The sequence below is a fragment of the Physcomitrium patens genome, chromosome 1, assembly GCF_059467195.1.
Source record: "Physcomitrium patens ecotype Gransden chromosome 1, ASM5946719v1, whole genome shotgun sequence".
Classification (NCBI taxonomy): Eukaryota; Viridiplantae; Streptophyta; class Bryopsida; order Funariales; family Funariaceae; genus Physcomitrium; species Physcomitrium patens.
In genome coordinates this window covers 5,618,065-5,632,093 of record NC_143410.1, presented here as the reverse complement: position 1 = coordinate 5,632,093, position 14,029 = coordinate 5,618,065, and the positions used below count along the sequence as shown (strand labels likewise).

The following is a 14,029-nucleotide window of genomic DNA, read 5'->3' as shown; positions in this document are numbered from 1 at the left end:
AACAATTACAAAGCCTCTGCTTTATTAGATTCGGGAGCCTCAGCATGTTTTTTAGATGAACAATTTGTTAAAAGTCGTAAAATATCTTTTGTACAGAAACCTAAACCAGTACATGTAGAAGTCATAGATGGTCGTCCCTTGTCTTCTGGAGATGTCACTCATGAAACTCATCCTATAAAAGTAACAATAGACAGTCATGATAGCTACATAGCTTTTAACATAATTAAATCCCCGTCCAATCCAGTTATTTTAGGTTTATCCTGGCTAGAAAAATATAACCCTCGAATAGATTGGAATTCGCGTAAACTTGATTTTTCTCAGAGCGTTATTAATATTTCTACCAACCAAGTAAAAAATTATAAGTCTAGTATAGTAAAACCCATACTGATAGGTGCAAAAGCATTTATACATGCAGCAAAAGAAGGATCAACTTTTGCTATTTATGCTACACCTATTTTTGAAAACGTAAAGACTTCAAGTGGCATTCCAAGTCAATATCAGGAGTATCAAGACGTTTTTGAGAAAAAGAATGTAGATATTTTTCCTGAGCATCGTCCATATGATTGTTCAATCGACCTCAAGGAAGGAACTCAGCCACCATTTGGACCAATTTACAGTTTATCGCAAGATGAGATGGCTGAACTCAAGACATGTATTGACGAGAATTTAGCGAAGAATTTCATATGCCATTCAAAATCTCCAGCAGGAGCTCCAATTCTATTCGTAAAGAAAAAAGATGGATCTTTACGAATGTGTGTTGATTATCGAGGACTCAACAAGATCACAATCAAGAACAGGTATCCATTACCTTTGATATCAGGACTCCTTGATCAGTTGAATCAAGCTAAGATCTATACAAAAATAGATCTAAGAGAAGCATATAATCTAGTACGGATCAAAGAAGGAGATGAATGGAAGACTGCATTTCGAACCAGGTATGGATATTTCGAATATAATGTCATGCCCTTTGGACTCACAAATGCACCAGCTGCTTTTCAACATCTCATGAATGATGTATTTCGTGAATTCTTAGACAATTTTGTCGTTTGCTATCTAGACGATATCCTGATCTATTCTAAGAATGTCGAAGAACATGAAATACATGTTCGTCAAGTATTACAAAAACTTAGAGATGCAGGATTGTACGCCAAGATAGAAAAGTGTGTATTTCACACTACTCAAGTTGACTTTTTAGGATACATCATTTCAAATGATGGTCTCATGATGGATTCTAAGAAAGTCCAAACAATCATGGATTGGAAGATTCCAAGGATAGTAAGAGATGTCCAATGTTTCTTGGGATTTGCCAATTACTATCGGATCTTCATCAAAGATTTCTCACGAGTTGCAGCTCTACTTACATGCTTGACTAGTAGAGATAAATTCCAATGGAATCAAGAAGCGGAAGTAGCATTTGAAGCCTTGAAGACATCGTTTGTCTCTGCACCAGTCTTATATCGTGTTGACTTTTTCAAGGCATTTTTTATGGAAACAAATGCATCAGATTTTGTCTTAGGTGCAATTTTATCACAAATGGGAACAGATGACAAACTTCATCCGATAGCTTTTCATTCAAGAAAATTCTCAGCAGCAGAGATCAATTATGAGATCCACGATAAAGAACTTCTTCCGATCGTGGATTCCTTTCAAGAATGGCGTCATTATCTAGAAGGCACTTCTAGTCCAGTCACTGTGTATACATATCACAAGAACCTCGAGTATTTCATGTCAGCACACGTGTTGAATCGTCGTCAAGCTCGTTGGAGTATGTCTTTGTCAAGATTCGAGTTCATTATCACTTATCGGCCAGGAAAATAACAAGGTTTATCCGATGCCCTATCTAGACGTTCTTATTTTGCACCAAAAGAAAGAGATGCAGCTTTTGAGCAACAAAGAACGGTCTTCTTGAAATCGGAGCAATTTCATCTCCGAGCAATGAAATCAACATTGACTGTTGATTCAACTTTTCTCAAGCAAATCCAGTCCAGTATGTCCTCAGACCCTCTTGTTCATGATATCGAGAATAATTCTTCCAAGTCTCATGATCCTTCTAAGTTCGAGTTCAAGAATAATCTATTATATTTTGAAGGATGCCTATATGTTCCAGAAGGAGAAGCACGTTTACGTGTTCTTCAAGCACGTCATGACTTTCCAGCAGCAGGGCACTTTGGATATAATAAGACTTTGGAACTCATATCAAGAGATTTTTGGTGGCCACAAATGTGGAAGTCAGTCAAAGACTTTGTACAATCATGTGATATTTGTTCAAGATCAAAAATTCCTCGTCATCGACCTTACGGACTTCTTCAGCCATTACCTATACCAGAACAACCATGGTCTTCTGTTTCTATGGATTTCATCATAGATCTTCCAAGCTCAAGATCTTATGATTCTATATTTGTGATAGTAGATCGTTTCACCAAGATGGCACATTTTGTGCCATGTACAAAATCTATCACAGGTGAAGAAACAACTAAGCTTTTCATTGATAATATCTATCGCTATCATGGATTACCTAAAGATATCATATCGAATAGGGGAACTCAATTTGTGTCAAGATTCTGGAGGACTCTTTTCAAGTTTTTAAAAGTGGACATAAAGCTATCTTCGGCTTTCCATCCTCAAACTGATGGACAAACAGAGCGCATAAACCAAGTCTTGAAGCAATATTTAAGGTGTACTATCAACTATCAACAAGATGATTGGACAAACCTTTTGCCATTGGCAGAGTTTGCTTATAATAATACGGTACATTCTTCCACGCAACAAACACCTTTCTTTGCTAATTATGGCTATCATCCACGACTTGATACTTTTGATTTTTCAAAAGTTGATAATCCTGCAGTAGAAGATATGGCAAATCGGTTGTCAGAGTTACATGCAATAATGAAGACGCAATTGAAGGAAGCTCAAGAACGACAAAAGATAAACGCAGATCTATATCGTAAGGAGCAACCACAACTCAACGTGGGTGATAAGGTATAGCTACTTCATCGCAATATCAAGACTACTCGACCTTGTGATAAATTGGACTATCGTAGGCTTGGCCCCTTTTCTGTTTCTGAACAGATCAACCCAGTTGCATATCGGTTACATCTACCGGAGTCAATGAAGATCCATCTTGTATTCCACGTGTCTCTTCTTGAACCATATAAGACAGTGGATATACAAGGAAGAAGACAAATACCACCGCCTCCTATAGAAGTAGATAATAATGAAGAATTTGAGGTGGAAGAGATATTAGACTCGAGGCGGCGCCAAAATAAGCTAGAATATCTTGTTCATTGGCGCAGATATGATATTAGTGAACGCACATGGGAGCCATCCAGGAATCTAGCAAATGCATCAGCTAAAGTCAAAGTTTTTCATCAACGACATCCATCAAAATCAAGATAAAAATCTCTCTTATAAAAGAGACAAGATTGAGGCAAGATAACATTCAATTTTCTATCCTTGTTTGTAACTTCTTTGCATTTGTGACGCTAATTAGATGGAGAGCCAACAACCAGCGGATTCAACTCAAGAACCTTCATTTGCTGACTTACCGGATGAGACATTGCGATTGTCACAACCTTCAAGACGACGCAACCGAGATAAAGACCCTCAAGAACGACATGTTCTTCCTCGAATAGATGGTGAGATACAACGCGTTTGGTATCACGACCTTGGAAGAGATTCTCGATGTTTGGTGATATTACTGGACATAGGAACGACTGCTGATGGTGTTTCAAATGTATTATTTGAAGGAAGTTATGAAGGTCTCAATAATGATCAAATAATAGGGTGGTCTTCTCGCCCTGGAATGGGACACTATCGATGGCTAAGAGGACCCATCAACTACCTTCGAAGAGAACAGAGATCAGAGTATGTAGCAAATATAATTCGCCGCATATTAGACTTTCTCAACATATAATCACCGCTCCTCGTGGAACTTGTCCCTAGAAGGGGGGGTAATGTCACGGATATACATATAATTACCTACAAGAGTCGATAAAAGTATGTAAAAGTAAATAAAAGTAGGTTAATTATGCAATATCTTCTAGAGAAGCTTCCTAGAAGCTTTATAGATGCTGCTTTGATCTTATAGGAGTCCATAGTTGACTTTTAGGTTAGAAACTTGGTCAACAAGTTAGCCATGTGCCACACATGTTGGTAGCTTGAAGGACAAGCTAACTACGTAGTCCACTCATAGAAAACTTGCCTTGCAAGCAAAGTCATGTGGTCTAGAAAGTCAACACATATTAGAGGTCTTATAGAATATCGCCACGTGGCTTCTAGTTAGATAGTATATATAGAGGCAAGAGTGAAGCTCTCTTCACTCTTGTCAACTCCTTTCTTGCTTCTAGTCTAGTTTCAAGGGTCTCTAGTTTTCTTGTCCTTTGGCAATAGCCATTCCAGTTTCTCTTTCAATATATATATTTGTTTATTTACCTCTCTTTGAGTGAAGGCTCACTTGTCTGAATTATTTTTTATTGAGTTCTTGTCCTTGACATCTATGACTTCTACATGTACAAATTTAACTTTCTTCACTAAAGGTATTTTTTGATTTTTGGCAAAATCTTTATCTATAAAACATGCAGAGGCTCCTAAATCTAACAAGGCAAAGACTTTGTGATTATTAGGTCCTAAATATACTTCTATTATAAAACAAGGTGAAGAATCTGAGGAGAGGATAAAACCTTTACTAGGTGTTGTACATGATTCCAGCCGCACAGTCTCTATTGTAGCTGAAGAAATTCATTTTTCAACACATTATCTTCTTTGGTAATTGTACTCCTCATTTTATAATTGCGTTGCTTCTTTGGACAATGTTGAGCAGTGTGCTTAGCTTCTCCACAATATAAATATAATCCCTCTTAGCGACGTTGAGTCTTTTCTTGCTTCATGAGGAGTTTAAAACATATCATATCAATTTGCATTGGTTCTGGCTTTGACGGATATGTTTCAGAAAACTTGAGAGTTGCCACTATTACTTGACTTATTCCTCTCCAACCAAATCTTTGTTCTTGATGCCTTTCAAATAAACAATTGTCACATGCAATGGCTTGAGTAATAAATTATTCCAAAGATTTTACTTTTGATATTATTAATAACAAATCTTTGATGCTATCCTTCAAATCCATATGGAAATTGGTTGATAAGTGCTTTGTCTTTCTAGTCCACGACACAAGTAAGGTTTTGGAATTAGATAGCATATATAGTGGCTAATTGTGATTCTTGTCGTAAGAATAAAAGCTTAGTCTCTACTACTTATTCTTGATCACTTTCTCCAAATGTGGCCGTAAATATTTTTAGGAATGGATTCAAATCATAAAAGAGTCATGAATCTTTTTTCATTAAAGATGCATATCAAGAGAGAGCACTTTTTGATAGTAGTATATCTATGAATCCGACTTGGGCAAATCCATCAGGATATTGGAAAAGATCCAACCTTAGATAGAGCTTGACTTGTTGCAAAAATCCTCGAAATTTTCATCTTGTTCCATCAAAATTCTCAGGCATACTAATCCTTATCCCTATCATACTTGTAGAAGCAAAACTCCATGGATTTGGTTGTGATGTTGATTTACTTACTTCTTTCAACTGCACAACTTCTTGTCGCAGACTCTGAACTTCTTCCATAGGCATAGGCATAGTACTTCCATGATTCACGTTAGAAATACGTAACATTTCTCCTCTTAGAGTATTGACAAGTTCATAAAGATCTGCCATAGTTGCAAATCTATTCTCACTTCCGTTGAGAGTAGCATCCGTAATCTTTCCTTCCATAGAGAACTCAAATAAATTCAAAAGTTAAATTAGAGGAAGGTAATCCACAACCTCTAAAAATAAATCCCATAAAGAAGGATAATCCTATCTCTTTAAGGAAAAGATCAGTGTTAGAAAACAAGATTTTTTGTTTAAAGCTAGGTAGTCTGCAACCTTCAAAATACAACAATATCAGTGGAATAATTCACTCACTTCTAAAACAAGACAGAAACAATATGTTAGAACTCTTGTCAAATTGTCAAAGACATGAATTTCAAAAAAAGAGAATCCTCAATACACTCTTCTATTACTAAAGAAAATTAGAAAGTCACTCAAAAGGTGATGTAATATTAACTAGAATGGCTATTGCCAAAAACAAGAAGACTAGAAAGTCTTGAAACAAGACTAAGACTAGAAAGTCTTGAAACAAGAGTAAGACTAGAAAGGCATTGACAGAAGTGAAGAAGGCTTCACTCTTGCTTCAATATATACTATCTAACTAAAAGCTATGTGGCGATGTCTTATAGGGCCTCCAACATGTATTGACTTTGCTAGCCACATGTCTTATCTTGCAAGGCAAGTTATCTATGTATGTGCCACGTAGTTGGCTTGTTCTACAAGCTATCAACACATGGTTAGCTTTTTGGCCAAGTTTCTAACCTACAAACACATCTAAAGTCAAAACCGCTTCTAGGAAGCTTTTCTAGAAGACTTTATGAAATTATTCTATATTTACCAACTTCTACTTAATCATATAAGTAACTATTGAAGTAAAGGTATATGTCCATGATAGTATGCCACATAGTTAATTTTTTCCGTAAGCTACCAACATGTGGTTAACTCGTTGACTAAGTTTGTAGCCTATTAATCAACTACAAAAACATATAAAGTCAAAGCAACATCTATGAAGCATCTAGAAAGTTTTTTTAGAAAATATGTTTTAAAAGCTTTATAGATGTATATTTGACTTTATACAAATTTATAGATGATTGATAGGTTAGAAACTTATCCAACAAGTTAGTCATGTGTTGCACATGTAGATAGCTTGTGATATAAGTTAATGATGTGGTACACATATAAAAAACTCATCTTATAAATTAAGACATGTATTTTACAAATTGGACATGCATTAGAAGACTTGTAGAATATTGCCTCATAGCTCTTAGTTAGATAGTATATATAAAAGCAAGAATGAAACCTTCTTCACTCTTATCAATGTCTTTCTAATATTTAGTCTTATTTCAAGACTTTCTAATCTTCTTATCTTTGGCTATATCCATTCTAATTTAATATTATATCATCTTTGAATGATTTTCTAGTTTGTTTTAGTATCATAAGAATTTATTGAACTTTTAATGATTTTAAAAATCATATCCTTGATAATATGCTCATTAGTAATTATACAAAAGATAAGGTGAAATGGATATTTTTTTCTTTATAGCTTAAATAATGTTGTCTTGAATAATATTATCTTTAAAAGAAATAGTTTTAAAAAAATTAAAAAACCATATTAAAAAACATTCAAAATGATTATTAAAAAAAATAAAATATTGATTATTTTTATACTTCTCATATTTTTTTTTGAATCAAGATATGAGCTAACATATTTACATTTAATTTTTTAAAAATGATTTGATCTATTTCATGGCTTCTTCACATTTTATATTACATCTAAAGAACAAGATTTTTAATTGAAGGTTATTTATCACCGAGTAAAAAAATTGTAATAATTTTTTTTATTCTTGGTCTTTTAAAGTAAATTTTTAGGTATAAAAAGCCATTAAATTTTATATATTTATGCAAATTATCTAAAAAAATATTTTAAAACTTAATCTAAAATATTTAATTGAATTTCTTTCAATAAATAGTATATACATAGTATTTTATTTAATTTAATTGATAAAAATAAATAAAAAGAAGAAGCAATAATCATTTCATCTACATATCATGAATTGATATTACTTTATTTAATTTATAATCTTAAAGAAAATTTTCATTAAATTGTTTATCTAGAGGCTATAAAAACCTATTATCAAGGTTATTGAAAACACAATATGTTCAATTTGTTGTTTCTAAGTTGAGATTTTTTTTGTATCACAACTATAAAAGTATACACTTACACGTTTTATGTAAGCCAAATATTTCATTACATTCTTGTAAAATCTTATTATTTTGTCAATGCGATTCTTAACTACTATACTTTATTATACTTGTTTTATTTATGACAATTTGGGTTCCAATCAGAACAAAATTTAAAAGCATCAATTTTTTTCAGATTTATAAATATTTTAATTACTTTTAGATGATTCATTTTTATCAAATGCAAAGTTTTGAAGAAGAAAATAAAAATAAATGTAACATTTTATAATTTTCACTTGTAACAAGCATCCTTGATCAAATTATGTACAAATGCCTATAATTGAATGTAATCTATATTAAAGATTTCATGCATTAATTTGTTTTTTTTTAAATAAAAAATTGTGCAAACATAAATAGAATCAAATAGTGATGATGCAAGTAAGATATATCCAATTACCAAAAATCAAGTTTTATTTAATTATTTAATTATTTATAACATTAGATATGTTTTTAATATAATATTAACATTGATCTTTAATACAATTCCTCAATACATGACTTTCCTCAATACAATTCAAAATTTGTGATATTACATATCAACATATCAATCTTCAAAAGATCATAGTATATGTATGTGTAAAAATTAATAAAATACAACAATCGTGTAGCAAGTAATAAAAAGAAAAAAGAAAAAACTGCACAGGGACCTCTAGCTATCATTCATCCCTCTGGCGAAAACTCATCCAGCCCCAAAAGTTGGACCAAGAGCGGGCCCACCACAAGAACCGCTCGCACTGTTGACGTGGCAATTCCATCACGTGTGAACACGCAACTCGGCATTGGAAAACAATGACAGAAGAAAGAAGGGAATTACGGAAAAGGAAGGGCTCTTAAACCCGCGCAGGGGAGCTGCCTTTGAACGAAGAAGAAGAAGACTTTGGAAGGCCAGGGAACGAGGACTCTCAAGACCCCCGCCCTTCCCCGCCCGGTCCTTGGGCGAGGACTCCAAGACCTAGACTAGACTAGACTTACTCTTCCTCCTCCTCGCTCACTCGGACATAGCCAGACGAGGCGGAGGAGGTTGGGAGGGACACTGCGAGAACAGGGTGCGTGCGAGCAAGCGAGCGAGGGATTGCGGGGGGACAGGGATCGAGAATGCGGTCACAGGAAGGAGAAGGAGGATGATGATGAGCTGATTAAGCTGAGAAAGTGAGGAGGAGGAGGAGGGTTGGATTTGGCGTCGAATTGTGTGTGGGGAGCGGGCGAGGAGGAGTGAGGGTTTTGGGGAGGAGTAGGGCCTTGAGAGAGAGAGAGAGAGAGAGAGAGAGAGAGAGTGCGTTGGTGATGGCGTCGTCGATGTATCCGGGCAATCCGCCACCGGGGAGGCCACCAGTGCCACCCCCGCCTGGCGCTTGGGGGAATCACTACGGGCCTCCGATGCATTATGGCCCGCCTGGGCATTACCCCGTGCCGATGGGGTTTAACCCTAACGGGCAATTGCCGATGCCTCTACCTCTCCCGCCTCATCACGGAGGGTATCCCGGAGGACCCCTCCTGCCGGGGCATTTGCCGCCTGGTGGTGCCTACCCTGGCGTCCCTCACTATGGAGCTCAGCCTCCACCGCCTCCCGGTGCTGGAGTGCAGAAGATTTCGGCTGGACCCGGAGGGCCGCAGCAGGGAGTGGTTCAAGGACAGGGGGGGTTTGGGAACAGGGTGCCGCAGCAAGGGGGAACCTCGCAGGTGGATTCTGTGCCGGGGCGTAGGGAGGAGACGAAGGAGGAGAGGAATGAGAGGAAAAAGAGAGAGTATTATGAGAAGAAGAGGCAGGAGGAGAAGCGGCAGCGAGGGAAAGGGCAGCCGATGAGGCCTGGGGCTGGGAGTTCGAAGCCTGCTAATAACGGTTCGAGGGATGCGTATGCAGACAAGAAGGTAGCCTCGAGTGTTGGGGATAAAATTGAGAATAGGCTCAAGCGCCCGTCAACATTCTTGTGTAAAATAAAGTGAGTGGGCATGTGGCGTAATGATTGTGACACAGGGTGCATGCTTCCCCACTCATGGCACTGTTGAGCACTGACTACTATATTTTATTTCCTTGCAGAACCTAAAATGTATCTACCCTTCTGTCCTTTTCTTCTATCTGAGTTTTCCCGCAAAGAGTTCGTTGTATTAGTCACATGTAGGTTCAGTAGTGGGCTCTGATGGAGCTTGCAGAGTTCTTCTGCTGAAAACGGGGTTGGCAATTTCTTATTCTGACCTATTATTCTGAATCTGTTATCTGGCTTCAGGTTTAGAAACGATTTGCCTGATAGCACGGCTCAACCCAAGCTGATGCACATAAATACTGATAAAGACAGGTGTGTCGGCTTTCCGCTTCCTTAAATGTTCTTCAAATAAATTGTTTAGTTCAACGAGAAATTCTTTGTCATGTATGCGTCCTGCTCAGATGGTCCCAATCCTTGGTGAGAAAGCCTCCGCGCTCTTCTGTAGCTGAAAATGTGCAAATTGGATTGCTTGCAGGTACACCAGGTATCAATTTACTTCATTGGAGAAGAACTGGAAGCACAAATTACATGTGGAGCCTGATCTTGGTATCCCATTGGATCTACTGGATATCAGCAACTATAAGTAGGCTATTCATTCCCTTCTTAATTTATTTGCTCCCATCTATCTTTGACTGAATATGGCAGTATCTTTGAGGGCATCTGTCGTTACTTTTCGCATTCACAACCTTAAGATTGCATCAGTAGAAATTATCTTTCAATGGTGCAGGTCATTACGTAACTGAATAGTATATTATATTCCTTAGCATGAATTTTCTTGGTTGCAGGAAGATCGATGCTTCAGTGCCTTTAGATCCAGAAGATGCCGCACTCCTGTTGGATGATGAAGTAAAGGTGAAGAAAGATTCCTCAGGCATACGGAAGAAAGATAGGCCAACTGACAAGGGTGTGGCATGGCTCGTGAAGACACAATACGTCTCTCCCATCAATCTCGATCCTGCCAAGCAGGTTTGTTTTCGTTTCTCTGGCCGTAGTCCTCTTATCATGGTTTCCTTTTACCCTCATGATAATTCGATCCACGCGTATCACTTTTCTAAAGTCGTTTTTTGATGTTAATGAATCATTCTAAGAATTGGTGGTGTCATATTGGCAGGCTATGACCGAAAAGCAAGCCAAGGATTTGAGAGAGCAACGTGAGGGTCGGCGTATCGATGTTGAGGCAGGAAATGATAGGTGTGTTTTCACTTATGCTATGTGTGGCTATCCCTTTCACAGTTCCGATTGGAGTTCGTTTGCTGGTTCCCGTACTGCACTAATTTTCAGCTGCTGAGCTTGGTTCAAAATCTGGTCCTATTCCCACGCTTCTGGTATTGTTTTCTCTCACATTCTTAAATACCCTCATGCTGATAGCGTATGCCTACGAATATCGTCATGTTCCAGGCAACAGCAAATTGAAGCAATTGAAGAGTCCTTCAGAGCTGCAAAACAACTTCCTAAACATCTTACCAAACCTGAACTCGAGCCTGTCGAAATTCTGCCGTTGCTTCCTGATTTCGAGAGGTACAATCACTTCTCTGCAATTCACTGCAACATGGTAGAGATATGAGAATGATTATTAATTCTCTATGAGCACTGTATTTCTGGAGGCGGAGTTTTTTAGACCATAAGTTTCAGTGCTCTCCATTGACAGTTTTTCTACAGGAGACAAGTATATTCTTTAAACTTACTCTTGTGGACCAGAGATTGAAACATGTCATGCGCACACTCTGAAGTTGATTTTGTGGATTGTGAGATGCAGGATGGGCGACCAGTATGTGCATATGGTTTTTGATACTGATCCTCTGACGGATGCCCCCGGATTAACGGACTTGGACCAAGACGCACGCCTGGAAATCGAATCACGGGTACTTGGTCCTAGCATGTCTCAGTTAGCCTTTGTTGCACACCTCACAGTTCAATTGCTGAAATAATATTAGAGTTTACAACGCATGCATTCTTATTTTACTTGATTGAATTTATCTGGGTTTGTCCCTGTACTGTTATTAGATACTTATTCTTGTTGATCTTGCTTTTGGTAGGCAATCGTGAAGAGCTTCACAATTGCTACTTCAGACGAATCGAAGCCCGAAAAATTTATTGGGTATATGGTTCCGAAACCAGATGAGGTATAGTTAATCTGTTGTTTAATTTCTGCTTTTTCAGATTCAAACTATAGTTCTTGCAGCATTCCATGTTATTTCTTTCAAAGACCTGTGAATGCGAGAAATGCTTGGTGTGTTAGTGTAGGCAACTTTAGCTGTTACACTTGTTTTGTGATGGTTTTCTTATCTCAGAAACTCCCCTTTTTTTCTTGGTTTTACTTTGCAGTTGGATAGGAATTTTTACGACGACGAAGAAGAAATTCAATACACATGGGTGCGAGAGTATCATTGGGATGTAAGACGATAATCCACATAATGTTTCAATTTTATAGCCTTCTTTATGATCATGTTGATTTTTTCGGGAATAGCAGGCAATTTGTGTCCATGAGTAAAGGTCTAATCGGTTATGTTTGCATTACAATCATCTTACAGATCCGACCCGATGATTCGAAGAACTTCGTTTTTTGTTTCAGTGAAGACGCTGTTCATTATTTGGTGAATTATCTCATCCATTTTTCGCTATTTTATTCTAAATTTTATAGTAACACAATGAAAGCCTGTTTTTTCATTACTGATTGCACTCAAATGACATTGGCAGTTTATTGTTGGATGGATGCCGTTTCATTGATCTATTCTTTTAAATGAAATGATAATTTAGAGAGGTAGCGTATGATGATTCTGAACCACTTTCTGTTTCCTCTTGCAGCCCTTAGGCACAAAGTTGGTGCTTCAAAAGAAAAAGGCAAAAGATGGAAAGTCAAAATATGACACTGAAGATAGAGATTTCCCAGTACCTGCGAGTGTGACTGTTATTAGGAGAGACCCCACTCAGGACGAAGAGGATATAAGAGAAGATGCTAGAGAAAAATTCATGGAGGTGAGTGTTTTTGGTAAATTCGAACTTTTATTAGGTCTGCTGGTTGCTAGAGGTAGAAACTGTGTTGGTGTGGTTCCTGTATCTTGGGATCAGCACCAATTTGCTGCATTTGTTTCTGAGCTCATTGAAGGGTCTCCAATCGTTTGTAATTCTCCACCACTTATATCAATCCTAGTTTCATAACAATGATCTGTTGTGTTCATCAGGGAGGAGATACGTACAGACGAAAGAGATCACGGTCGCCAGAGGATGACATTCCAGTGAGCACGAAGCGAAGAGGGCGTCAAGATGATTATAGTGATGAAGAAGATGAAATGTCGGTGTAAATTTTGCACACATGACATGTTCCCAAAACCCTCGCATGTACACAAGCTGAACTAAGACGGATCTTGATTTCACCAAAACAGCTCAGTTTCAGCATTTGATTTTTTTTTCTCTCATCTTGTGAAAAAGTTCTTGGCATTGACCTGTAAAAATTGAGGCTGTGGGGATGGAGGCGTGGTATTTGGTGCCTTGGTGTTGCACACTCTAGCCAGCTCGCTGTAATATGGGTATGTGAAACCGTCCGCGTCGTAAATTCTGGTTTTGAGGACGGGAAGAATTGGAAGTGAGCAACTAAGATCTAACCATTAGATCGTGCAGTGCTATCTCCTAATCGCACAGGATTTTCAAAAAACATGTATTGTCTTGATTAATTATGATAGCTCTTAACTGCTTGTACGAGTTTCAAGCTCTTGATCATAATCCCGTGACTAGATTCTGTTTCTACAGGTAGTATCGATAACATGGTACTTCGTTCACTATTTCTGGCAGTTGAAAGATGGGCTTAGAAAGTGCATAGGTTTCCAATTAGTGGTTGTTCAGTCAAACTTACAGTACACAAACAAATCCTTGACTTCTGTTCTCTACCATTTGATTCTGTAATGTATGTGGACATGTTGGGTCCAGTCGTTTATTTCATTCATCGTCATTGGATTTTATTTGTTGGTATACTTGTGTGCAAGACACATGAATTTGTAAAAAGAAAAAAAAAAAAAAAAAACAAAACAAAGGAAAAAACTAGTTTTCAAGGTAAGTATGAATGATAAGTGAAAGATTATTCAGCAGCAGCAGTGTGTGAACTACTGCCTGCTAATGATGACTATTAAAATTTTGGAGTAAGGTATATATCTACCAAATGTCTT

The 14,029-nt window shown here is 37.4% G+C and overlaps 1 protein-coding gene across 1 annotated transcript; it reads left to right on the top strand.

Annotated features, from left to right (window-relative positions):
* The first annotated feature begins 8,910 nt into the window (after nucleotides 1–8,910).
* Nucleotides 8,911–13,805, top strand: LOC112291222 (protein PAF1 homolog). Its single transcript, XM_024538363.3, has 12 exons — nucleotides 8,911–9,827; nucleotides 10,113–10,181; nucleotides 10,345–10,452; nucleotides 10,655–10,835; nucleotides 10,981–11,060; nucleotides 11,268–11,387; nucleotides 11,626–11,731; nucleotides 11,906–11,992; nucleotides 12,195–12,263; nucleotides 12,401–12,463; nucleotides 12,675–12,845; nucleotides 13,052–13,805. Exons 1-12 carry the CDS (start codon nucleotides 9,172–9,174, stop codon nucleotides 13,169–13,171), a joined length of 1,830 nt encoding a protein of 609 aa, XP_024394131.1. The 5' UTR covers nucleotides 8,911–9,171; the 3' UTR covers nucleotides 13,172–13,805.
* Nucleotides 13,806–14,029: the final 224 nt, after the last annotated feature.

Coding starts and splice junctions, on each gene's coding strand:
- LOC112291222 (XM_024538363.3), top strand. CDS start 9,172: ATGGCGTCGTCGATGTATCCGGGCAATCCGCCACCGGGGAGGCCACCA. Junction 10,453..10,654: donor CTGGATATCAGCAACTATAA/GTAGGCTATTCA, acceptor TCTTGGTTGCAG/GAAGATCGATGCTTCAGTGC. Junction 12,846..13,051: donor CTAGAGAAAAATTCATGGAG/GTGAGTGTTTTT, acceptor TGTGTTCATCAG/GGAGGAGATACGTACAGACG.